Raw genomic sequence first — 27,545 nt, 5'->3', positions numbered from 1 at the left:
AAAACTTCAGATGTCCCATTTATAATATTATCATTTGAGTCCGCAGATTATGGGTTTAAGACTCATTACAGGATGATCTCAATCTATTCTCTGGTGCAGACCTGCACTAAAAAATGTGCAACAGCATTTTCCAATATTCATTCCTATGGAATGATGAAAATATTTGATGAAGAACATCTGCCAACCCGCATAGCATTGCAAAGATGGGACATAACGGTATTCAGGAAAGTCCAGTGAATGGCCCCGACCAGAGGGTCGAATGAAAATTTCTCCTTCACCTTAATTACCATAACGAGAGCACTCCTAATAAGAGGGTATATTCTCCACTTTCTGTGTCACTCTATAGCCTTTCATATTCTTCTTTCTTCTCCATATCACCTTTGACAGAGCTTCTTTCCTTTTCCCTCCCTCTACATAAATCCTCACCTCACACTCTTGGCATATCCACTATATCAACACACAATGACTTTCACTCCCTACATTATTTTTTCCTCTGTTCCTTACACTCCCAATCCACTCGTTAGCCTTCATTCTCCCTCCTGGTCAATGTGCCACTACCCTCTTCATATCTTGTGCTATTGTTCTCCTTCTTGCTGTCCTTTGAACATATCAACTTGCCACCCCTCCTCAGTCCCTCTCCCCCCTTACTATTAGATTCGTGCTTCTAATCACATCTACTCCACCTACACATCCCATCTCCTTTACAGTAAAACAAATGAAAAAAATCACTGCATACTTTCACTGCCCATGTTCTTGTCTCACATGCTAACATCCTTTCCTCTGATACATCATCTCCTCTTCACACATTCCATTATTATCCACCTCCTAGCTACTTACCATTCCCCAATTCTCCATCACAATCTAACATTTTGCATTGCAAGAAAGGACAACTTTGTACCAATTCTGATAATTCAATGCCATTAACCACACTTTGTTTTTGAAAATTATTGACTTACAGTTTGCTAGACACTTCATAGCAGACAGCACCCAATGAGGTAGATCTTCTGCAAAGAAACACAGGTATTTAAGGATCAAATTCCACATACTAAGTTTTGACTTTCATCACCCACTGCAGTCTGGCATGCCGAATCAAAACACAACTTGCTAATTTGCTAGAGCCAGCCAATCCCCTAAATCAGGGGAGGAAAACAGGTAGCAATGGTATATCATATTTCTTATTTACAGTATCTAAATTGTTTATGATTTTAAATTGTCCACCAAATATCTTCTCAGCCTTCTCTGATCCAAGACCAACAATCCTGTTTTTCCAATCTATCCACATAATTGCAATCACTGAAACCATTCTCATAAAACTCATTTTACCCTCTCTAAACTTTCAAAAGGAAAAAAAAATTAAGATTACAAATCTTTTTACTCAAAACTATTTCTTAAATTAGATCTTTTTACAAAAAGTCTTTCTTTGAATAGAGGAGCAATTATTAGATTATGAGAGTTGAAGCTAATTATAAATTACCCACACAGGAAAAGACAGAAAATGCAAATGGAATTAGAGAGGGTAAAATACTGCAAATATTTGGAAACTGACAATGTGGAAAATATTATTTTCAGTTTGCCAAAGGTGAAAAGGACTGTTTCAATTAGTTGAGAAATGTGCATTTTCAGCTAATTATGATGGAAAAATCACTGCAAGAAATCTTCAATGCTAACAACCAAGCTTTTTGTCACTTCTAAACTCCACTGCTTTGGTTTTTTTATCTGTACCATATCCCCCTTAAGTATTTTGGGATAATTCTGCATATTAAAGAGGTATTACATAATGCAAGTGGTTATTTACTTTTGGACATATTGCAGTAGTTATCCAAAACAGATAAAAGTCTGTTTAAAAGTAACTAAGTATTTATAAATGCTATACAAAATACATTGTAACATTGTTATGTTGCGAGTAAAATTCTAAATTCAATAAAGTAAATAAAACAACACATCCATTACAAAGTTAAAAGTGAAATAATGAGAGTTTAGAACCAACATGCATGGCTGAAGAGTAAGGAGGGCAAGTTCAGGCAATCCTGGGCATCAAGGGATACTGAAGGCTTAATTATAAAAAGGAAGCATATGGCAGATAGAGTACTGAAAACAGGGAGGGCCCTACAGGGGGATACTTGAGGGCAAAGGACCATGAAAAAAAAATCCAGACAAGATTAAGAAAATCCCAAGGCATTTTAGAGAAAAAAAAGTGCCACAAAGTAGTGACATTTTACATGCAGCTCCTCTTAAAACAGCCTCCTATGATGGTTTTTCTTTATTATCAGATCCCGTGCTGATAAGGTCATTAGTTCTGGTGCTGAAAGTCTCATGTCAATTATTGCTTGATGAAAGGGACTCTTGGAACTACCGACCTTTATTAGATCAACTGCTAATGGCACAGCTGTGAGTACAAACAAATCATGGAAGTGTGGCAGTCAAGGGGGTGGCTCCAGGTGTGGCTGAAACGATGAGGACTTCAGCCCTCCCTCCCCAGCATTCTTATAGTTAATGTTCAATCACTTGAAAACAAACTTGAAGAGCTCAGGGCAAGGCTGCTGTTCCAAAGGGAGATCAGGAACTGCTGTGTTCTTTGTTTCACTGAAAGATGGCTTACCCATGATTCACCTGACCCTGTGTTACAACCTGATGTTTTCTCCATCATTCGTATGGACCATACGATATCATCATCCAAGGGGAAGGGCGGCAGCATTTGCTTTACAATCAATGCTTCGTGGTGCACAGGTGTGTCAGTCTTAGCTCGATTCTGCTCCCGACTTGGAATACCAATTCATAAACTGCCGTCCCCTTTATCTACCAAAGGAATTCATCTCCACCATTTTGTCAGCGGTCTACGTATCACTTCAAGCCAACTTCAAGGTGAATTATACTTGGCCATCAACTCTCTTGAGACAGAAAACTCCAATACCCTTTTCATCATCACTGGGGACTTCAATCAAGCTAATTTGAGGAATGTATTCTCCAAACACCACCAATGTGTCTCCTGCCCCAATCAGGGGTGGATGGGGTGGGGAAGTTTTAAACACTCTACACCACCAAACATACCTATTGCTCCATCCCTTGCACTCTTTTCAGCCAGTGGATTATCTGTCGGTGCTGCTCCTGCTGGCTTACATTCAGAGATTGAAGCACGAGGTACCAATGAAAACAGTATTACAACAGTGGTCTGAGGATGCTGAGGGTCTATTTCAGGACAGCCTTGAGTCAGTGGACTGGAAGATGTGGAAGACCATTACATCCAACCTGAATGAGTATACCTCAGTTATCACTAGATTCATCAAGAAATGTGCTGATGACTACATTCTGAACAAGAGTTGAGGTCTATCCTAACCAGACATCTTGGATAAACAGGGAGATCCAGTCTCTGCTAATGTCCAGATCCAAGCCTTTCAGGAGGGATAACCCCACACTGTACAAGAAAGCCAAGTATGATCTCTGTAAAGCTAACAGGTATGTCAAGAGAGAATACAAGAGCAAGCTGGAGGCTCAGTTCAATCAGGCAGATGCCAGGTGACCGTGGCAGGGCCTGAATACTATCACAAGTGATCTCTGGCAATGACACATCTCTTTTGGATGAGCTCAGTACCTTCTTTGCCCATTTTGAGCAGGAAAACAAAGTTCCAACAATGCATGTGTCCCCCATCCTCCACTGGCTCTGTCCCTTAAATCTCACTGGCAGAAGTCAGATCTGCTTTCATGAAGGAAAACTCTCAGAAATCTGCCAGACCAGATGGAGTCCCTGGACAGGTTCTGAAGTTGTGTGCCAGTCAATTGGCCACCATCTTTGCTGACATCTTCAACCTCTCACTTCAACAGTTTACTGAGACACAGGAGCCTGAAAAACCCAGATGACCAGACTCAAGAACAGCTTCTTCCCCACTGCTATCAGACTTCTGAGCCAACAACCTCTGATAATTCCTTTTCCTAGTGGTGCTGCCACATTCTCCAGACTCTTAACTCTACCATCCTCAGTTATTCCGTTATTGCCACTTTAGTATTTCTTTTTGCACTACTTCAGATTGCACTACAATCGCTGAAAAATTCTGCTGTTTTGCATTCGCTGTATTTATTATTACCATGTATACTGTTTAACTCGGAGCTTCACGTGAGCAAGGAATTTCATGGACTTTGTGTATATAACAATAAAGTAGTCTCATCCAATCCAAACTAAAAGCATGGGGTAACCAGAGAAGAGAGCCTGGGAGGCACAAAGGTTGCAATCTGTGCATAGAGCCAGATCTTAAATGAAATGCATCTCATCTGTATTTGCTAGCCGCAGATTCAGGGAGGACATAGTGATATTCTAAAGCCTAATAAAAAGGATACATTTGATGTCATCGTGGGCATAAAAGTTGATAAATCCCCAAAGCCTGCTGACATGTATCCCAGGCTGCCATGGGAGGCCCTGACAAGGATTTTTAAAACTTCACTGACCATAGGCAAGATGCCAGATGAATGTAGGACAACAAACATTGTGTTTTTATTCAAGAAGGGCAGCAAGGATAAGCCAGATAATTAAAGAACTGCGTGTCCAAAGCCAGTGGTAGAAATGTATGAGAAAATTTGAGGGAATGGATAAATCTGCACTTGGAAAGGCAGAGATTAATCAAAGATGGTCAGCATGATTTTGTTTGGGGGAGATCCTGTAAATCTGATTGAGTTTTTTTTAAAGTAGTAACAAAATTTATTGCTGAGGCCAGTGCAGTTGACGTCTATGTGGACTTCAGTAAGACCTTTAATAAGGTACCACAAGGAACGCTGGTCCAAAAGGTTAGAGCCCATGGGATCCAAGACAAGTTGGCAAATTGGATACGAAGTTGGCTTAGTAATAGGAGACAGATGAAGGGTCGCTTTTGGGATTGGAAGCCTGTGACCAGTGGTGTCTCACAGGACTGAGTGCTGGGATCCTTATTGTTCATTATATACATTAATGACATGGATGTGAACGTAGAAGGTAAGATTAGTAAGCTTGCAGATGACCTGAATATTGGTAGTGTTGTTGATAGCAAGGGTAGTCTTAGGCCTTAGAACAACAGTGATCACCTGGTAAATCGGACAAAGTAATGGCAGATTAATTTATTTCTGATAAGTGTGAGGTAACGCATTTTTGGAGGTCTAATAATATAGAACATACACCATGAACAATAAGGCTCTGGGGAGTATTAAGGGATCTCTCAAAGAGGCAGCTCAGATAGATAAGGTGGTGAAGAAGGTCTATGCGATGCTTACTATCATTGGCCAGGTAACAGAATACAAGAGCACAGAGGTCATCATACAAATTTAGTCAGGCCATAGGTGTGGTTCTGTTCACCACACTATAGGAAAGACACGATTGCACTGGAGAGTGTGCAGAGGAGACTCACCAGGATGTTGCATGGGATGGCAAGTTTCAGTTATGAAAAGAAATTGAATAGGCTGGGTTTGTTTACCTTGGAGCAGAAGAGGCTGAAGGGGATATGACAGAGGTATACAAAATTGTGAGGGGCATAGATAGGGCAGATATTGGGAAATTTTTCCACAGAGCAGAGGTGTCTATTATCAGACAGCATATGTTTAAGACAAGGGATAAGCTTAGGGTTGACCAGAGGAAGTTTTTTTTTCATCCAGAGGGTGGATGGAACCTGGAATGCAATGCCTGCTGGGCGGTGGAGGCAGGTACTCTCACAACATTGACGATCACAAGAACTGCCAACATTTTGAAGGCTATGGACCAAATGCTGGTACATGGGAACAATATAGGTGCTCAGCATAGACATGGTGTCAGTCAAAGGACCTGTTTCTATGCTGTATTACTCTGTGACCCCATAACTAATAACATCAATGAATTCTAGTACTTCCCATATAGATACCAAGCAATTGCCATTACTACGAGTAGTTTGTGCCATGCTCAGGATGTAATGCATTGCATTAGAAACCTAAAAAATGCAGCCTCACCTGATTTGTCTTGTAATATAACAACCCCATGTTTACTGATGTTACATACATTGTATACAATGTTCTGAGGAACAACTTGCGAGAAATCCAGCACATCATCCAATGAAGCTAATCCTAAGATTTTCTGCAGGCTGAAACAAAACACATTACAGTACAGAATCTTGGATGATAGGAATTATAACAATTATTTCACTATCACAAATATAAGAACAAACTACTATTAGTTTATCAAATTCATCAATACAGTGAGAACTATCATTTCAGTTGCTTTTTGCATGTTTGAATTTAAAGTTGGATTATTACAAGCACCCATTTCTTTAGTTATTTGAAGTTTCTCCATCTATAAAATCTTTGAAAACCCCAATAGCCTCACTGAAACTTAAAAGACAACAAAACAAAGATGTACACTATATACATTCTTGAATACAATGTAAATATGATTACAGTAGAAATTCACATATTTGGCCTGGAATATAAAAGTAGGACAAATAAATTTTGGGTTGGGAAGAGCATTGGTGCAAAGAAACTTATTTGCTTTCAGATCATCAATTATCTTGAATATCCTAGCAATATCCTAATGAGCCAAGGTTTAAGCTGGTCAGAACAGTTTCTTTAACTTTAATAATTTATTGTATATATTTTATTGTACTTGCTGTGATTATCATGAGCAATGAAAAATGAAGCTTCCACATTTTATTGATACATGACTGCTTTGGAAATTTAAGAATGCAGCCCATCATTGAAACTTTATTAAATACCAAGTTCAGTGTACATTGATAAAATAAGCATAGCTAAATGCAACTAAACAGGGTATTTCAAGTCCATCTGATGCTTGCTGTAAATGTGGGACTGATGATTTCAGATAGGGTACAAGCCAGCAAAATCACAAATTTTGCACTGCTCATTATGTGCGAAACAGCTTTTAAAACTATTACTTATCTTAAATATGCTCATACTCAAAGGATAGGATGGATAGTGGGTTTGAAAAAGCAAAAACAATTAAGGGCAAACATGGGTGACTGAGAACTAGAGCCATAAGGCACTGCAGATGCTGGAACCTGGAGCAAAAAAAAACTGCTGGAGGAACTCAGCAGGTCAAGCAACATCTGTGGGGGGGGGGCAGGGTGGGGGAGAATGAATTGTTGACATTTCAGGATTTAGAAATCAAAGAAGTTTTCTTTAGTAAAAATTGAATTGAAGTTGGGTTGTTTCAGATTGGGCTGATTAAAAATATTAGGACTAGTAGTGCATTTGACCCTTTTGTCTACTCTGCCATTCAATAAGATAATAGTCGATCTTTGACCTTGGTGCCATTCATCACTATTAACTCCACATCCCTTCCTACCCTTGATATTGAAAAACTTAATCAATAATTGTCTTGAATATGCTCAATGAAGATCTTCAAAGATCTCCTGGGCTGAGAATTCCAAAGATTCACTCACATCTTCTGAAATAAGAAATTTCTTCACATCCCAGTCCTGAAAGGAAAACTCTTATTTGGAGATTGCAATCACTGATTTTAGACACACTAACCAAGGGAAACATCATCCCTGCATCTTTCCTTTCAAGCACTATCAATTTTGTACAATATAATGAGATCACCTCTCATTTAAAGAAATTCTAGAGGCCCGATCTACTTAATCTGTCTCATCGTATAGCCTCAACTCCATCCAATAAATCATTATGGCTAATCTTTATATTCTCTTTATCACAAATATATCTTTCCTTAGGGACAACTTATTTGTACATAATATTTCAGCTGCAGCCTCAACAAAGCACTTTTTAATTGAAGTAAAGTGCCTTTGCTCTTGTACTCAAAAACCCTATTCCAGTAAAGGCCAACTTGCTATTTACCTTCTCAGTTGCTTTCTGTACCTGCACATTAACTTATGTAATTTAGGTGCAAGGGAAAACCAGCACTTTTCATTTTTCAATTTTCAAAAATTTTGAATTTTCTTTATTTCCTACCAAAGTGGGTGGATGACCATATTTTTCCATATTAAATTCCATTTGCCACATCCTCGCCCATTCATTCAGACTGCCTACACCCCTTTGAAACCTTTCTGCATCTTCCTCACAACTCACTCTGCCATACAGTAAACCTGAATGGATTATATTTGGTCTCCTCATCCAAATTGCTGATATAGAACGTGAACATCTGGGGATCCAACACAGATTTCTGTAGTACCTCATCAGGCGCAGCCTCCTAACCTTAGAAAGACCCTCATTGTTACACTGACTGACTTGCCCCATGTTCTGCTATCATTTCCTTAATAACATATTCTAATATTTTCCTTACTAATGGTATCAGGCCAACTGATCTGTGGTTCCCCATTTTCTCTTCCTTCTTTCATAAACAGTGGGATTAGATTTCTTATCTTCCAGTCTCTGGGAACTGTTTAAGATGCATGGAATTTTGGAAGATGACAGTCATGGCATTCAGCATTTCCATTGACCTCACCTTTCAAAATCTTGCTATGGTGATCATTAATTTCTGGGGATTTATAGACTTTTGATCCTACCAATTTCTCCTATCCTTTCATGTTAAAAAGAACATGCCAATTTCTTTCAACTCTTTCACTCTAGACCAAGTGTTCTCCATTATTTCCATGAGGTTTGATGTGTGGACTTAGACACAATATATATTTAACTTCTGCTATTTCCTTATTCACCAGTCTTATTCCTCCTGTCTATCTGAAAAGATCCCATATTAACTTCTGCTATTCATTTTTTTGTTAACATAATCAATAGAAGCTCAGCAAAAAAACTGATATTTTACTTTTCCTTTCCTTATCATGTATTGGTCTTTCTTTCCCAAATTTCGAAAATTTCCCAGATTCATTGCTCTTTTAACACAATATGAAAAAAGTCCCTTCCTTTGATCTGGTATTCCCTTGAACTTCCCTCATTAGCCACTGTTAGATCATTTTTCTTCTGTTTTTGTTGTAAACTATGTATTAATTCCTTAAATGTTTAGCCTTTACAATTCTATTGTCGTAACCGCGAATGCAGTTTTGGAATTTTCTATAGCCAGCTCTAGCTGGAAACTTTGAAGTACTTGACTAGAAGCACTTGACTAGAAGCACAAAAATATTGCCTAAAGATTAAATGCTTAGAATGAGAATGGACTGCATCAGTTTCACTCAAGAAGAGCAAAATACAGAAGCTTGAATGGATTGATTTTAGATGAAATCATTTTAAACCTTTTTTCCTCTTGGAGGGCCAATTTGTAGTTTTAAGGGATGGTAGTATAAACATGGCTAGGACTTTTCTATAGATCAGTTTCTTTAAAAAAAATGCAAGGTTATATGGAGGAAACAAAATGTTTACATAGAGCTTTCATTGGATACACATTTCAAAGTATTCAATTGCTGTAAAATTAGATATGGCAAATTAAGAAGAAATATGGAGAACAAGCTAAAGAACTAAAAACAAACGTGAAATTTTGGTTTAAAGTAAAATGAATTAAATAATATTATGAAATGGAAGTCTTGATGCAATCTCGGTTAATAATGACCACGAACAGTTCCAGTTCAGAAGTTTCACAGTGGACTATCATTCTAAATTTTGTCTGTTTTGGTACATCATAACTTACTGATTAAGTACAATTTCTCTCCAAGCTTCTTCAATGTCACTTTGAGTAACTGGTCTGACATGCGTCAAGTGTTCATCAGAAGTGACCACTGGAACCTCCTTATCCAATTCTTCAGTATTCACCTTGCAATAAATACACAAATTTCAAATGAACCAACAAAAATCAGTTTAAATAAGAGCTCTTTTGTAAAACAAAATATTAGCACATGGTAAATGTAGCCTGATTCTTTACTTATCTGAACCCAAACAGGAGGAAAACCAAACTCCAGCAGCAGGAAATGATTTACAATGGTCATCAACAACACCTTAGATAGTTTAAAGATAGTGGGCAGTGGACAAATCAAAGCCAGTTTTTCTGACCAGTATCGGAACATACAAGCATTTATGTTTAGGGACTATTTCCTAAACCTTCTAATTTCTTTAACATTGGATTTACAAAATAACCTTCTAAAATGCACACTTGTCTCCACAGTGGCAAAATGGATTGGTAGCCCAAAGCAAGAAAAGACAAAATGAATTGATCTACTTGAATTAATCAAGGAACCATCCAGTTAAACCATTATTTTTCTTTTTAAAAGAGTTAGCTAGGGTTCTATCATGCATAAACCTCATTACTAGGCATGTGATTTCCAAACCAAAACACTTAAGGGCCACAGTTTCTGGTTACCCAAAAATGGAATGACACATTCTTTATTAAATAAAATAAAATAGAATATTTTGCAAATCTAAAGAGATCATCATGTGAATTTTTTTTTAAAATCAAGCATAGGTTGGGAAATTCATCAACTGCATTCAAAATTGGCTGTGTGGGAGAAGACAGAGAGTGGTAGTGGATGACTGGAGGCCTGTGACTAGTGGCGTGCCTCAGGGATCTGTGCTGGGGCCATTGTTGTTTGTTGTCTATATCAATGATCTAGGTGATAATGTGGTAAATTGGGTCAGCAAGTTTGCTGATGATATTAAGATTGGAGGCATAGTGGACAGTGAGGAAGGCTTTCAAAGCTTGCAGAGGGTTCTGAACCAAGTGGAAGAATGGACCAGAAAATGGCAGATGGAATTTAACGCATTTGTGTTGCATTTTGGACTTCCATTTCATAAAATTATTTAATTCATTTTACTTTAAAATGCAAATTTTGAATTTAATGCAAAATGTGTTGCATTTTGGAAGGACAAATCAAGGTAGGACATACACAGTAAATGGTAGGGCACTTAGGAGTGCAGAGGAACAAAGGGATCTGGGAGTTCAGACATAATTCCCTGAAAGTGGCGTTGCAGGTAGACAGGGTTGTAAAGGCGGCTTTTGGCATCCTGGCATTCTTAAATCAAAAGTATTGAGTATAGGAGTTGGGATGTTATGGTGAGGTTGTACAAGACATTGGGGAGGCCAAATTTGGAGTATTGTGTGTAGTTCTGGTCACTTAACTATAGGAAGGATATTTGTAAGATTGAAAGAGTGCAGAGGAGATTTACTAGAATGTTGCCAGGTCTTCAGGAGTTGAGTTACAGGGAAAGATTGAACAGGTTAGGACTTTATTCCTTGCAGCGCAGAAGAATGAGGGGAGATTTGATAGAGGTTTGCAAAATTATGAGTATAGACCGAGTTAATGCGAGTAGGCTCTTTCCACCTAGATTAGGAGAGATAAGTACGAGAGGACATGGCTTTAGGGGTGAAAGGGGAAAAGTTTAGGGGGAACATTAGGGGGAACTTCTTCACTCAAAGAGTGGTGGGAATATGGAACGGGCTGCCATCTGATGTAGTAAATGCGGGCTCACTCTTGAGTTTTAAGAATAATTTGGATAGATACATGGACGGGAGAGGTCTGGAGGGTTATAGACTGGGTGCAGATAAATGGGAGCAGTGGAGTACCGTTTCGGCACAGACCAGAAGGGCCGAATGGCCTGTTTTCTGTGCTGTAGTGTTCTATGGTTCTAAATCTTCCATCCCTTCAGCTTCTCATTTTTACTACACATCTAACAAAGATTGTGCTGCATCTCTTTTAAAAACACAAACCACACATCTTGATTTGGCAATCATTAAGCTTGATAATAATTCAGAATTTCCCAGAAGCTGCAAATGATACACATTTGCCATTCCCATACCTGGTAATTTCATACTTAAGCAGATTTGAGTGGCAACTTTCTTAGAGTCATTCCAAATCTCTATTGTGTGTTCCATTATGTGGTGTGGCTAGAGCAAACAAAGTCGCAACAAAAACTGCACCACTTTTGGACCTCATCAATAGCCTAACAATGGAGTGCGGACAGGAAAATCCCCAGAGGCAATCAGCTGTCTGGAGGTTTGGAAAATCGTGTTTACATACTTACAGAAATCCTCAAGTTGCTGATACTTGAGCAGGTGAAATGAACCAAACAGAAGCTGGCCATAAAGCCTTGGATCCTACTCCACCATTCAAGAAAATTATGCTCTATTCTGTGCCTCATCCATTTTCTCACTTGATTTTTATATCCTCTGATTCCTTTAACATGCAGAAATCTTCAGCTGAGAGCCTTGATTATATTCATCTCAGATAGCTGACCATTTATGCCCCAGAGTTTAGGACTCTCCACTGAGAAGATGCAGCCTCTTCATCAATCCCCCTTAGAATCTTGATGTTTCAATGGTAATGTATCAATGGGGAAGACTAAAAGGTTGCTTAAAATCAAGATACAAACATATGATAGAGCTGGAAAGTCAATACCAGAATTAGAGATTCTTTAAAATTCCAGCTGGAAAAAGACTATTCACCTCACTTTGCCTTAGACTTCATGTTAAATTGTTTTCTGTGAGGAGAACTGGTAAATGCCAAATGACTCATACAAAAGTGACCATGTGTTATAGTAAGGTCTTACCCATCCCACATACATCTTACTACTTTGGCATTTGCTCATTCAAACCCAAAATCAATTGAATAATTTTGACCATTTACAAAGGCAATACACTGATGTAAAAATCAAATACAGCCACCAGAATAAAATGATATACAAAACAGAGTCACACAGCATGGAAACAGGGCATTTGGCCTACTGTGTCCATACCAACCAATGAGCACCCATCTGTATTAATTCCATCTTCCAGGACGTGGCCCATAGCCTTCAAAGTCTAAGCGATTCAAGTGCTTGTCTAGATGCCTCTTAAATAATGTTAGTGACTCAGCTTCTACTACTCTCTCCAGCAGAGTGTTCCAGATACCCACCACTCCCTGGGTGGAAAAAGGTCGCCCTGCAATCTCTTCCCTTGCTCTCATAACAGCTCAAGATAAATCTCACCTGGCCCTGGGGATTTATTCACCTTTAAGACCGCCAAGGCGTTGAGCACTTCCTCTTTATATATGGAGACTCACGCTAGAATTTAACCTTCACCGTCAACGTCTGTTTTCTTTGTGAATAATGATGAAATATATTCATATAGGACCTAAACTGTATATTCTGGCTTCATATACAGATTGCCCCTCTTGTTCCAAATGGGCCCCACTCTTTCCGTTATTCTTTTGCTCTTAGAATACTTATACAATGCCTTCAGATTTTCCTTAATCCCATCTGTCAGTAATATTTTGTGACCCCTCTTTGGTTTCCTAACTTCCTTTGTAAGCATCTCCCTACACTTTTTATACTCTTGACGGGCCTCCCCCATCTTTAGTTCTCTGTACTTTAGGGGTGGAATTTGTTAAGTGTGTTCAGGAAACTTTCCCTGGGCAATATATAGAGGGCCCTACTAGGGAGACAGCAAAGCTCGACCTACTCTTGGGTAATAGGGTGGGGCAAGTGACTGGGGTGACAGTGTGGGAGCACTTTGGGATCAAAGTGTTCTATTAGTTTTAAAATAGTTATGGAAAGGGACAGAACTGGTCCACATGTCCAAGTTCTAAATTGGGACAAGGCAAATTTTAACTGTATCAGATAGGAGCTTGCAAAGGTTGATTGGAATAGGTTGTTTGCAGGTAAAGGGACCACAGACAAGTGGGAGGCTTTTAAAGATGAGAAAGTGAGAGCTCAAGGTCTGCACATTCCTATTAGAGTGAAGGGCAAGGCTGGTAGGAGAAGGGAACTCTGGATGACGAGGGATATTGAGGCCCTGGCCAGGAAGGAAGAGGCATGGGTCAGGTACAGGCAGATGGGACCAAGCAAATCTCTGGAAGAGTACAAGGGATGCAGGAGTGTATTCAAGAAGGAAAGCAGGAGGGAAAAAAGGGGGCATGAGATAACCTTGGCAGACACTATTAAGGAAAATCTAAAAGATTTTTTCCTAAGTGTGCTAAGGGAAGAAGAGTAATTAGAGAGGGAATAGGGCCCCTCAAAGACCAAAGGGGCCATCTTTGTGCAGAGCCACAGGAGATGGGAAAGGTTCCTGATGAATATTTCCCCTCTGTTTTTACCATGAAGACAGACATGAGGACTTTGGAACTAGGAAAAGTAAACAGGGAGATCTTGGGGATAGTCTGCATTACAGTAGAGGTGGTGCTGGATGTCTTAAGAGGTATAAGGTAGACAAATCTCTAGGACCTGACCAAGTATATCCAAGGCTAGAGAAGAAATTGTGGGAACCCTGGCTGAGGTATTTGCATCATTGTTAGCCATGGCTGAGGTGCCAGTAAACTGGAGGGTAGTGAATGTTATGCCTTTATTTAAGAAGGGTGGCAAAAGAAAAACCTGGGAACTATAGGCCAGTAAGTCTAACACCTGTGGTAGGCAAGTTACTGGAGAGGATTCTGAGGGATAAGATATGTGCATCTGGAAAGACAGGGGTTGATTAGAGGTAGTCAGCATGGCTTTGTGCATGGGAGATCATGTTTTTATGAACTTGATTGAGTTTTTTTGATGAGGTGACCAAGAAAGCTGATGAGGGCAGGACGGTAGATGTGGTTTATATAGATATCAGTAAGGCCTTTGATAAGGTTCCACAAGGTAGGCTGCTCTGGAAGGTTAGATCACATGGAACCCAGGGAGAGCTGGCTAATTGGATACACAATTGGCTTGATGGTAGAAAGCAAAGAGTGATGGTGGAAGGTTGTTTCTCAGACTGGAGGCCCATGACTAGTGGTGTGCCTCAGGGGTTGGTGCTGGGCCCATTGTTTGTCATTTATGTCAATGATTTGGACAAGAATGTACAAAGCATGGTTAGTAAGTTTGCAGATGACACTAAAGTAGGTGTTATAGTGGACAATGAAGGTGGTTATCAAAAATTACAGGGGGATCTTGATCAGCTGAGTAGGTGGGCCGAGGAATGGCAAATGGAGTTTAATTTAGATAAGCGCGAGGTGCTGCATTTTGGAATGTCAAATCCGGATAGGTCTTTCACAGTCAACAGCAGTGCCCTGGGGAGTGTTGTAGAACAGAGGGGCCTTGGAGTACAAGTACATGGTTCACTGAAAGTGGAGTCACAGGTAGACAGGGTGGTGAAGGGGGCTTTTGGCATGCTGGCCTTCATCAGTCAGGGCATTGAGTATAAAAATTGGGAAATCATAGTGTGGCTGTACAGGAAGGTGACAAAGCCGCACTTGGAGTATTGCTTTGATCACCCTGCTATAGGAAAGACGTAACTAAACTGGAAAGAGTGCAGAAAGGATTTACAAGAATGCTGCCAACACTTGAGGGACTAAGTTATACGGAGAGGTTGTTCAGGCTAGGACTTTATTCCTTAGAGCGTAGGAGACTGACAGGTGATATTATAGAAGTGTATAAAATCATGAGGGGCATAGATTGGGTGAATGCACTCAGTCTTCCCACCACCCCCCCCCCCCACCGCCCCAGAGTAGGGGAATCAAGAACTAGAGGGCATAGGCTTAAGGTAAGAGGGGAAACATTTAAGAGGAACTTAAGGGCTAACTTTTTAAATATATAAACACACAGGGTGGTATCTATGTGGAATGAGCTGCCAGAGGAAGTGGTTGAGGCAGGTATAATAACAACTTTTAAAAGACAATTGGACAGCTACATGGGTTGGAAAGGTTTAGAAGGTTATGGGCCAAACGCTGGCAAATGGGATTAGCTTGGATGGGGCATCTTGGTCAGCATGGACCAGTAGGGCCAAAGGGCCTTTTTCCCCTGTTGTATAACTCTATGACTCTACCTGCCATATGCTTCCTTTTTACCTCTTTATGCAACCCTTGATATTCTTCAACGTCCAGTGTTCCCTGTACTTATCCCCTTGGCTTTCACCCTTACAGGAAGACGATAATCCTTAACGCTAAGCAATACACAAAGTGCTGGAGGAACTCGGCAGGTCAGGCAGCATCCATGGAGGGAAATATGGGGGAGGGGGAGGAGCACACACAGGCAGAGGATGGGTGAGTTCAGGTGATGGGGGGGTGAAGGTCAGTGGGTGGGGGAAGAGGGAGAAGATGTAATAAGCTGAGAGGTGATAGGCAGAAGAGGCAAAGGGCTGAAGGAGGAAGAATCCAGTAGGAGAGGGCAGTGGACCGTGAAATAAAGGATGGGGGAGGGGAGGAGAGGAGAATGGGCAGGTCATCAAGGCAGGGGAAGGGAGCCAGAGGAATAAGGGAAGACAAAGGGGGGGGGGGGGGTGGTGTGGGGGGAAAGAAAAAGGGGTGGAGTTACCGGAAGTTAGAGAAATTAATGTTGCGGCCATCAGGTTGGAGACTCCCAAGGCGGAATACGAGGTGTTGTTCCTCCAACCTGCATCTGGCCTCAACATGGTAGTAGAGGAGGCCATGTATAGACATGTCAGTATGTGGGACATGGAATTGAAGTGGGTGGCCACCGGAAGGTCCTGGCTGTTGCAGTGGACAGAGCGAAGGTGCTTGATGAAGCAGTCACCCAATCTGCATCGGGTCTCACCAATGTACAGGAGACCATACTGGGAGTGGCGAATGCAATAAATGTCACCCTCAGACTCACATGTGAAGCGCTGCCTCACCTGGAAGGATTGTCTGGGACCCTGAATGGTGGTGAGGGAGGAGGTGTAGGGACAGGTGTAGCACGGTCCCTTCGGAAAGCAAAGAGAGGGGGTGAGGGGAAGATGAGTCTGGTGGTAGGATCCCATTGGAGGTGGTAGAAGTTGAGGAGAATGATGTGTTGGATAGGGAGGCTCGTGGGGTGGTAGGTGAGGACAAGGGGAACCCTGTCCCCGTTATGTCGGTAGGCGGTGGGAGTGAGGACAGATGTGTGGGAACTGGAGGAGATATGGGTAAGGGCAGCATTGATGGTGATGGAAGGAAAACCCTGGTGACTGAAAAAGGAGGATATCTCTGATGTCCTAGAATGGAAAGCCTCATCATGGGAACAGATGTGGTGAGGCAGAGGAACTGGGAAAAGGGGAAGGCGTCCTTACAAGTGACAGGGTGGGAAGAGTTGTAGTCAAGGTAACTGTGGGAGTCAGTGGGTTTGTAGAAGATGGCTGTGGTTAATCTGTCTACGGATTTGGACCCTTAACTCTTGTTATTTCTCTTTTGAAAGCTTCCCATTGTGCAGATGTAGGTTAACCTGTAAGTAGATGCTCTTAGTCTATCTTTGCCAGGTCCTGTTTTATTTTAATGAAATTGGCCTTCCCCCAATTTAAGAAGTTTAATCCTAGACTATCCCCATCTTTTTCCCATAACCACTTTGAATTATATGAAGTTATGACCACTATCTCAAAAAACACTCCCCCACTAACACTCCCTTCACCTGACCAGTTACATTCCCCAAGACAAGATCCAGTAATGCTCCTTCCCTCATTGGTCTATCTATATATTGTGACGAAAAGCTCTCCTGTATACACCTCAAAGATTCTACCCTGAGCATCTTACGCTAAGGCAATCCCAGTTAATATTTGGGAAATTGAAATCCTCTAGCACTATAGAGTTATAGTTATTTTTAGTCACATCCCTCTGCTATTTGCCTACATATCTTTTCCTCTATTGCCGATTGATTGTTTGGTAGTCTGTTATACACCTTTTTGTTGCTAATCTCTAACCATATGGCCTCATTTGAGGAGTCTTCTGGGATATCCTCTCTCAGTACTGAAGTAATGCATTCCTTAACTAACGGTGCAATGCCATGGAGGCATAAAATATTTTGAAAATTCAAGATGGCATGCAAATCAAACAGATATAACCATCCATTATTTTAATTTATCAGTGTAAACAATGAAAAAATAAACACATAATAAAAGAACATTAGCAATAGGAGTACCTAGCTTAAAATTACATTGGTGTAACAAAACAAATGTACTTTTTTGCCAGAATATGTAGTTTTGGAAATAAGATAGCAATGTAATACAGTGTAATCCTATTCATTAATTTCTAGATCAAAAAAGTTAATCCAATAATACCTGAGGAATTTTAACCTCCTTGGGCAATGGACAAAATTGACTTTTCTTCTTGTTGCTCATTCCAGTTGTATTTTTTTGGTAAAATGGAGGATGGCTAGGAACAACTTTCAGTGGGGATGTAGTAGGGAATCTGTTTAACAGAACATTAATACACTATTTTCAATCAAACAACATTAATGAAAGGTAAGTAATAAATTAGGTAAACCAAAAGCAACTGCTTTTATGCAGCAACTTTAACATGGCAAGACAAACCAGAAGGATACCATACAAAATCTGACTGAGGAGCCAGAATAAATTAGTTATGTTACTTAAAATCTTGGTCAAAGTTGATTTAAGAAGTGTCTGAGGAGGAGGAGGTGGTATATAGATTTATGGAGGGAATTCGAGATCTTGGGCCTTAATAGCTGGAGGCATGGCTCCAGTAGAGAGCTTAAGAAAAAGCAAAGAAGAAAAGGCCAGAATTAGAGGAATACACATTTCCTGGAGGATTGCAAGGTTGGAGGAGATTATAAAGTTTGGAACAGGTGAGATAATGAAGAGGTTTGAAAACATGGATTTTAAGATCAAGGCATTCATGATAAAAGCCAGTGCAAGTTAACAAGAAGACTTGATGGATGAATAATATTGTGTAGTGAGGTATCGGATGACATCAAGTTTATAGCGAGTAATTATTGCACCTCCAAAAGACAGCAAAGAGAGCATAAGGACAGTCAAGCCTAGAAGTAATGATGGCAATAATTTAGGCTTCAGCAGATCAACTAAGGCAGGGGTAGGATTGACTGACAATATGAAGGTACAGATAGGTTGTTTTGTAGATGGCACTGTAGATCTCAGGACCAAATATTGCCAAGATTACAACCTACCTAGTTTGGCCTCAGAGTTGTCAGGGAAGTCAGGGGTGGGAGAACTAAATTTATGGCAGGGTGCAAAAATGTATCACCACTTTACCCAAAATAAAGAAATAAACCTTGAAATGTACCTCGTATCACCAAATTAACTAGATTTTCCCCCCTCAACATCATGGGATTTCACTGTATGCATTAGCCTACAGTTCAATCATGACTGTACTACTTTAGAAAATAACTCATTGTTTGTAAAGCGCTCTCAGATATTCCAAGAAATGCAATAAACAATATTCAAATGCAAAATTCTCCCCTCCTTTCTTACCTATATAACTGACTGTTATCATCCACATTCTCTGCTCCCCATCTTCCTTTTATATCCTCAATCACACGATTCTTCAAAAACTTTCTTAACAGTTGCAGAGTCTGTTGTCTGGTCACATCTGGCCCAAAGTTACTGTTATTTCTCAGCAGCTCATGCAGCCAATCAACTGCCTCCGAAGCAGTAAAACAGTTATTGTATTTTCTCAAGCGCACAGTATGTTTCTTCAAAGGCATTCCTGCCCTAAACAGCTTGATCAATTCATTCCACTGGAGAAAAAAAAATGAAGAAAACACTTATATTATGGTACTGTGACATTTGACAACATTGGACTGAAGTAGTTTTAAACACAGTTAAGGCTTTATAAAATGGTCACCTATTGATTGCAATACATTTCTAATACCTCATCTGAAGCACAACATGAAACAAAAAGACAGAAGGAAATACTTCCAGTTTCACAAGCAATAATTTCAATAATTGTGTTAAAAAAGGACAATGTGTATCAGTCTCCTCACTGATTGCATCATGATAGATGCTATAAATGACTTCCTTGAAAGTAATAACAGCCACAACTTCAGAGCATCGCATGGTTCCCAGTACATTAAAGTATTCTGCAAATAGAGGTTCTAAAACTTTTCTGCTGTCTCCCATTTTGAATTGACATGTTTTTCTGAGAAGCAATCCTTCTCTCATCATCTAATTATAAGCACTGAATAAAATTTTATATAATTGCACTACCCTTCGAACTGATGGTTATTTTTTATTGCACATTCATTTCCACAGAACAATGCTCATAAACAGATGTTTAGGACTCTTCGGATTTGTCTATATATTTGTCACCTCATATCTTTCACCATCTATAAATGTAACCTCATTCTAAAATGTCATTATCCTATTTTGTAAAAATTCCATTCACTGATCACCCTTGTACTTTTAGGATGAACTACATTGACTTCTGGTCTGGGAAGTCTTCGTTATATAACATGTTGCCATTTTCCAAATCCTTCCATGGCTGCATCCCAACCTCCTTTAGCCCTACAACTATTGTACCTTTGCTCCTGTAGATTTCCTGTTTTGAAGGTCCAAAATGAGTGGACATGCCCTCAGCTACCAAGGACCTAGTCTCCAAAAGTCTTCAAACCATTCTGTGAAACCTACCTTTGACTAAGATTTTGGTCTCCAAGTTATTTTCTTAAATTTTGTCAGATAATGCTCCTCTGAAGCAATTTGGTGTGTTTACTACATAAATTCAATATATTGTTGAAGTCAATTGGATAAGAAAGAAGCCAGTTCAAAATAAAAGACAAGAAAGATGGAGCAGAGGTGTAGGTTGACCAACTCTTGAGCTCAATAGATGTATTGATATGGCACATTTTCTTCCCTAAAACTCTTCAATTGTCCATCATTGCTGAATCTCAGCACAAAGTAACTTAATTTAAAAAAAAAGTAGATCTTGTGTAGCAGTGTTTATGTAATGCAGTAAGATAGTGTTTTATAATGACAAAACACAGAAAAACAGCAGGATAAAGTAAAAAAAAGCAAATAGTAAACAAAAATCTAAGAGGCATAAATAATCAAAAAATATTCAATAGATAAAGGGGCCTAATTCATTAAATTGAGAAAGCGATGAGAGAAAGGGTTCACAAATGGAAGAATAGCACAGCAGGATTTAAGGGCCCATTGCCTACTTTTGCTCCCATCTTTCAGAGGAAATCTAAAAATTATATAGAACCATTTAAAAAAAAATCTTCATTAAAAAAAATCAAACTACAAAACACACTCCAAACTACAAACAAAATGCTGGTATCAAGCCAGTTCTGCTGAGATTCTCCCATCCACTGTTGGAGCTGCACCTTTTTTACTTTCTCAGCCATCTCTCTTCATGCTCTCTGTGAGCACCTTCTGTCCACAAGACTTCCAGCCAAGCAGAGAGGAAACAGCACACAGAAAACACCAGTCAACCACTGCAGCACTTGGCACTGAAACTAACACGGCCATCAGAGCTAATGAATGGTGAGCTGAGGTGGTTTTCTCAATGCCCAAAGTTGACTGGAAGGTATGGCTAACATAGCAAAATCGAGTTATTCCACCAGACTGCAACAAGGTGTAGACCATATGACAGACCCACAACAATATGGTTTATTATTAAATGACCTCTGAAAAGACCTAGAAAGTTACGCAGTTATATCAAATCCTTACAAAACAAAAAAGCTGGTATCAAACTAGACACTAGATTTAATGAAGAAAAATTAACCCAGCTCAGCCAACCCTACAAAGCCCTTTTCATTAATATCTGTGGATGTGTCAAAATAGGGAAGGTTGTCTCTCATACCCAGTCAAGCAATAGCAAGATATCATAATAATGTTTTAGCTGATGTTCCAGATTCTCTTACCATCTGTGGCTATCATACTGGAAGAACAAAGTCAGGAGAGGCTTCTGGAAATAGTCTCGGATTGTTTCCAGACCCCTTGAGGTTCCATTATACCAGGTCAAGAAATGCTGATAACTATCTATCTTCCTTTCTCTACTACATCTCTGAATTCGGGTCTTCCCCCCCAAATTTTGAACAAAAAATTATTTCTCACATCAAAAATAGCTTTAGGATTAGAGTAAAAAGATAAACCCTGACAACGTCTTGGCCGTAGTGAAGATTGCTGTCCCAGAATAAGGAATACCAACAGCTAGGCTTTCCAGTGCAATGAAAAGTACACTGACAGTTACTCAAAAATAACACAAGTTTCCCAGGTATGACCCGGCCATACAGAACAGAATATTAAATCAGGCTAATTACTATGTCAACAGCCCCATCTTAATCAGGGTGACGCAAGTTGTCATCAAGCATCAATACAAAAACGTAAAATGTCGGAAGTTCAAGGTCAGGTAGCACCCGTGAACAGGGATCAGAACAGTTAAAAATAATTCTGGTCTTGTTTCGGATTCCATCATTTGTAGTTTTTCTTTTGCTCCTCGCTTACTTTTTAATAAATTCACAGGCGCTCTGGAGACGTTTCAGCTCCGGCAAGGACCGAGTGCCTCGTAAATCATTTTAGCTATGGTCCCACGCTGGCCAGGCATCATCCGTGGAATTGGAAGGATCACCTTGTCCTGCGCCAACACATACTTACACTCGCCATTGCTAATTTACATCGATTCTCAGCTCTTTCAAACTGACCTCTTTCAAAACAGCTCCTGGATAAGCTGTTGCATACCCATCAAATATATTGCTAATAAAGCCGTGCTTTCCATGGGGGAAACTTCCTCAACCCAGTTCCTACTCAGAACCCCAATCCCTCTCCAAAACGAAGACGGCTTCTGGGTCAAGAATGTTTTTTTTCCCTGCAGACATCATAAAATAACTTACCAGCTTCGTAGCCCTATACGGGCCGGGTGATATAATACGGCTTTCCATAACCTTCCAGTTAAGATCCGGTAATAATCAGTGATGAACCCACTGGCCAGTTCCAGCCACAGCGGCTGGAGACGACAGCAAACACAAAACCCGAGCTCCAGCCATTGCGAGCGTTTGAATCCCGAGCTCGAGCGCTCTCCTGCTGCTCATTGGTTGAAACTCCCACGCGACCTCTCCTAATATGGAAAATAGCCGTTTGTTGCTCAGCGTGTGTTCAGGTCCAAAAGTCGTTCGTTGCTTGTTGATTAATGCAAATAATGTAAATAATTAATATCTGAATGTAAGTAATTACATGTTATGAGATTTTTTAAAAAAATTGAGCAACTTTTCCGGAAATGTAAAATACTGAGGGTGCAGGAAGTCGGAAATAAAAACAGAAAAGGCTGGAAATAGTCGGCAGGTTAGGCAGAATTTGTGTAAAGAGTTAAAGTGGACAACAGATCAATTTGTGGAAGAATTTACTGTTTTTAAATATGGTGGAATACTGTTGTTGCAGAATTCTGTGTCTCAGCTGAGAAGCAGCAGAGTTTCCAGGAAGGTGCAATGTTAACCGGATTATGGTTATGTAATCAGTCAGCCTGATTTGAGTGTCTGTACTGTGTTTGTGAACAGAAATAGCAATTGTCTTTTCACGTTTTCCCATCCTGGCACAGTTTCTACCCGACTACGACCACTCCAAACTCGTGGATTGATTTCTTAAGGGATTCCTTCGCTTATACAACGCTATTAAGAGGCGGTGGGTTGCTCCATTTTCATCACTATCACTTTTAAGAAACCTAAAAGTTCTTTGCCTGAAAGTCAATGAAATTAATATCTTCAGCAAAGTACACTTTGCTGCTGCTACTATATAGCATGATTAACACTGACTAGCGATGAGGTTCTGAGCACTTTTTTTTAGAAAAGGGATACCCACAAATAACAGAAGAGTGGAAGATGCAGAGCAAGAATTAGGGCCAATACCCTCTCAAACCTGCTCTGTCATTCAGTGTCTTAGTTTATTATCAATCTCAACACCATTGCATGTATCTGCAATGCCCTTGATCTAAACAATATCTGAGCAGCCATAACCTTGTGGTTTAGATACTTAAATTCCAAAGATTTACAGACCACTGAGTGGTAAAATTTTTCCTCGGTCCTAAATAGTTTACCCCTCATGTCTTCTAATTACAGCCCTTCAATATTCATCCTTATATTTCTTATTATAATTCTTCCTTTCTGTTTCCCTACTAGCCTCACTCTCTCTCAATGAGTCCTGACTTGGTTAAGTCAGACATTTCTCCCCCCAACTGAATTTATTTCCAAGTGTGGTATAACCAAGATTTTAACATGACTTCCCTATTTCTCAGTTCCATAATACCCCATCCCCAGAAACAGTAGCAGGTGCATTGCCTGTCCTTTTATCTTTTCCCTTCTCACCATCCAGGGACCCAAAGATTTTTTCCAGATGAAATGGCAATTCAGTTTGGGTTCATGTTGCAAGGTTGCATGCAGACCAGTTCAATTTCAGACATTAACCAGGGAAATGGATAGATTCAGTAATTAGGGTACTGAGTCTGTGATGGCTCACAATGCTTCCAATACTTAGTTGGAGGATATTTCTGTTTATTCAATATTGAATATTAGGCCAACAGTTTGACAATTTTGTGATAGTGAAGGCGGTGGACTGGTTAAACTGGGTGTCATCAGTATTTTCAGACGATACTGACAAGGGTCAGAATATGTAAAGGAAATTAGAGGAGCCATATTGCTCCTTGCTGATTATTCTGTGGCTATAATTGGATAAATAATAATAGAACCAAGTTGTCCGAAGGGCTTGGATAGGGTGGAATTTGTTAAATATGTCCAGGAACGTTTTCTCAAGCAATATTACTAGAGCAGGGATAACGCTGGGCCTCCTATTGGGAAATGAGGCGGGGCAAGTGACTGAAGTGTCAGTGGGGGAGCAGTTTGGGCTCAGTGACCGCAATTCTATTAGTTTTAAAGTAGTTATGGAAAATGATAGGACTGGTCCACCAATTAAAGTCCTAAACTGGGGCAAGGCTAATTTTGATGGCATTAGACAGGAATTGCAAAGGTTGATTGGGAGAGGCTGTTTGCTGGTAAAGAGACATCTGGCAAATGGAGGATTTTAAGAGTGAGGTAGAGAGAGTTTACAGCCAGTATGTTCCTATTAGAGTGAAGGGCAAAACTGGCAGGATTAGGGAACCCTGGTTCACGTGGGAAGTTGAGGCTCTGGTCAGGAAAAATAAGGAGGCATATGTCAGGTATAAGCAACTGGGATCAAGTGAACCCCTTGAGGAATACACTCAAGAGGGAGATCAGGATGGCAAAAAGAGGACATGAGATAGCTTTGGCAGATAAAGTAAAGGAGAATCCTAAGAGATTCTATAAGTTTATTAAGAGCAATAGGGTAACTAGGGAGAGACTAGGGCCCCTTTAAGGATCAATCTAGTCATCAATGTGTGGAGCCACAGAAGATGGGTGAGGCCTTAAATGAATATTTACCATGGAGAATGTCATGGAAGCTAGGGAACTTAGGGAAGAGAATGGTTATCTCTTGAAACATATCACATTACAATAGAGGAGGTGCTGGCAGTCTTAAAATAGATGAAGGTGGATAAATCCCTGGGTCCTGACCAAGTTTGTATCCTAGAATGTGGTGGGAAGCTAGGGAAGAAATTGCTGGGACCCTGCAGAGATGAGATGAGGTGGGGTAACAGGTGAGGTACCAGAAGACTGGAGGGTGGCTACTGTTGTGCCTTTATTTAGGAAGGGCTGCAAGGACAAGTCAGTGAACTACAGGCCAGTGAGCTGAACATCAGTGATGGGAAAATTACTGGAGGGGATTCTGAGTGACAGGATCTACCTGCATTTGGAAAGGTAAGGACTGATTAAGGATAGTCAGCACGGCTTTGTGCGTGGGAAATCATGTCTCATGAATTTGTTTGAGGGTTTTGAAGTGGTGACCAAGAGGATTGATGAGAGCAGGGCAGGAGACATTGTCTACATGGACTTTAGCAAGGCCTTTGACACACTCCCGCATGGTAGGCTGGTCTGGTGGGTTAGATCACATGGGATCCAGAGTGAGCTCGTCATTTGGATACAGAATTGGCTTGGAGTCAGAAGATGGTTGTGGAGGGTTGTTTTTCAAAATATAGGCTTGTGACCAGTGGTGTGCCGCAGGGATCAGTGCTGGGCCCACTCTTGTTCGTTATCTATATTAATGATATGGATGAGAACATAGTTGGCATAGTTAGCCAGTTTGCGGATGACACCAAACTTATTGGTATACTCGACAGTGAAGTTATTTAAGGTTACAACAGGATCTAGGACAATTGGGAAAGTGGGCCAAGGAATGGCAGATGGAATTTAACTTGGACAAGTGCATAGTGTTGCATTTTGGAAAGTTAAACCAGGGCACAACTTACACAAATGGCAGGGCTCTGGGGAGTGTTGTAGAACAGAGAGACCTAGGGGTACAAGTACATAGTTCCCTGAAAATGGTGACAGTGGTAGAAAGGGTGGTGAAGAAGGTGTTTAGCATGCTTGCCTTCATTGGTTGGGTCACTGAATGCAAAGGTATGGACATCATGTTACAACTGAACAAGATGTTGGTCAGACCTCACTTGGAATATTGTGTGCAGTTTTGGTTGCCTAGCTATAAGAAGGATGTCATTAAGCTGAAAAGTGTGCAGAAAAGATTCACAAGAATCTTACCAGGACTGGAAGGCTTGAGTTATGAGGAGAGGCTGGACAGGCTGAGGCTTTTTTCCCCTGGAGCATAAGAGGCTGAGGGGTGACTTTATAGAGGTACATAAAATCATGAGGAGCATGGATGTGAATGGTCACAATCTTTTTTTCCCAGGGTAGGGAAGTCTAAAATGAGAGGAGATAGATTTAAGGTGTGAGGGGAAAATTTAAAGGGGACATGAGGGGCAACTTTTTCTCACAGAAGGTGGCGGGCATGTGGAATGAGCTGCTAGAGGAGGTTGTAGAGGTGGGTACATTTACAATGTTTACCTGTCTAAATGCCTATTACATGGATAGGAAAGGTTTAGATGGATATCGGCCAAACACCGGCATACAGGATTTCAGGTAGGCAACTTGGTTGGCATGGACGAGTTGGCCCAAAGGGCTTGTGTCTGGCTGACTCTATGACTATATGTGAGTATGGTCTAAACCAGCTGAGTGATTGTGGTGAGACGTTAGAGAATGGTACAGTTATACATATCAAATGGTACAAACAGGTCAAGAAGGAAAAAGAGGGACACATTACTTCCGTAACGATCACATAGGATGTCATAAATGACTTTGATCAGAGTTGTTTCAGTACTGTGGTAAGATTAAAGTGGGCACGAATTTGGAAAGCCACAAAGCATAAGAGGAGTGGCAAAATAGAAAAGTCAGACATGGGGCAATGGTTTGCAAAAAAATGAAGGGAATCAGAATCAGGTTATTATCACTGACATATATCGTGAAATTTGTTGTTTTGTGGCAGCAGTACAGTGCAAGACATAAAAATCACTATAATTTACAAAAAATAAACAAAATAGTGTAAAAGAGGAATAACTAGGTAGGGTTCATGGACCATTCAGAAATCTGATGGTGGAAGGGAAGAAACTGTTCCTGAAATGTTGAGTGTGGGTCTTCAGGCTCCTGTACCCCCTCCCTGATGGTAGTACTGAGAAGAGGGCATGTCCTGGATGGTGAGGGTCCTTAATGATGGATGCTGCCTTCTTGAGGCACCACCTGTTGAAGATGTCCCCGATGGTGGGGAGAGTTGTGCCTGTGATGGAGCTGGCCGAGTCCACAACCCTCTGCATCCTTCTTTGATCCTGCGCATTGTAGCCTCCATGCCAGGCTGTGATGCAACCAGTCAGAATGCTCTCCACTGTACATCTATAGAAATTTGTAAGAGTCATTTGTGATGTGCCAAATCTCCTCATACTCTCAATGAAGTAGTGCCTTCTTCGTGATTGCATCAATGTGTTGGGCCCAGGACAGCTCTTTGGAGATGTTGATGCCCAGGAACCTGAAGCTGCTCACCCTTTCCACTGCTGACCCCTCAATGAGGATTGGTATGTTCTCCTAACCTCCCTTTCCTGAAGTCCACAATCAACTCCTTGGTCTTGCTGATGTTGAGTGCGAGTTCAATGGTTCTTTAGTTTTGA

The 27,545-nt window shown here is 40.5% G+C and overlaps 1 protein-coding gene across 2 annotated transcripts in view; it reads right to left on the bottom strand.

The window, feature by feature from the left end:
- LOC127568741 (DEP domain-containing protein 1A-like) overlaps positions 1-22,525 on the bottom strand; it is a 42,580-nt gene extending 20,055 nt beyond the window's left edge. The window contains exons 1-6 of one of the 2 annotated variants that reach the window (XM_052012831.1): positions 22,327-22,525; positions 18,968-19,233; positions 17,801-17,930; positions 9,533-9,654; positions 5,938-6,068; positions 957-1,004 (exon numbers count right to left, since the gene is read on the bottom strand). In XM_052012831.1, coding sequence (XP_051868791.1) covers positions 957-1,004; positions 5,938-6,068; positions 9,533-9,654; positions 17,801-17,930; positions 18,968-19,233; positions 22,327-22,374 — 745 coding nt within the window. In that variant the 5' untranslated portion in view covers positions 22,375-22,525. The remainder of the gene's footprint in view (positions 1-956; positions 1,005-5,937; positions 6,069-9,532; positions 9,655-17,800; positions 17,931-18,967; positions 19,234-22,326) is intronic. The other variant, XM_052012832.1, reaches the window with a different exon arrangement.
- Between the last annotated feature and the right edge of the window lie 5,020 nt (positions 22,526-27,545).

Source organism: Pristis pectinata, chromosome 3 (genome assembly GCF_009764475.1).
Source record: "Pristis pectinata isolate sPriPec2 chromosome 3, sPriPec2.1.pri, whole genome shotgun sequence".
NCBI classification, from domain to species: Eukaryota; Metazoa; Chordata; class Chondrichthyes; order Rhinopristiformes; family Pristidae; genus Pristis; species Pristis pectinata.
Note: the sequence above shows the minus strand (reverse complement) of the source record. Positions and strands in the feature narration are given on the sequence as shown.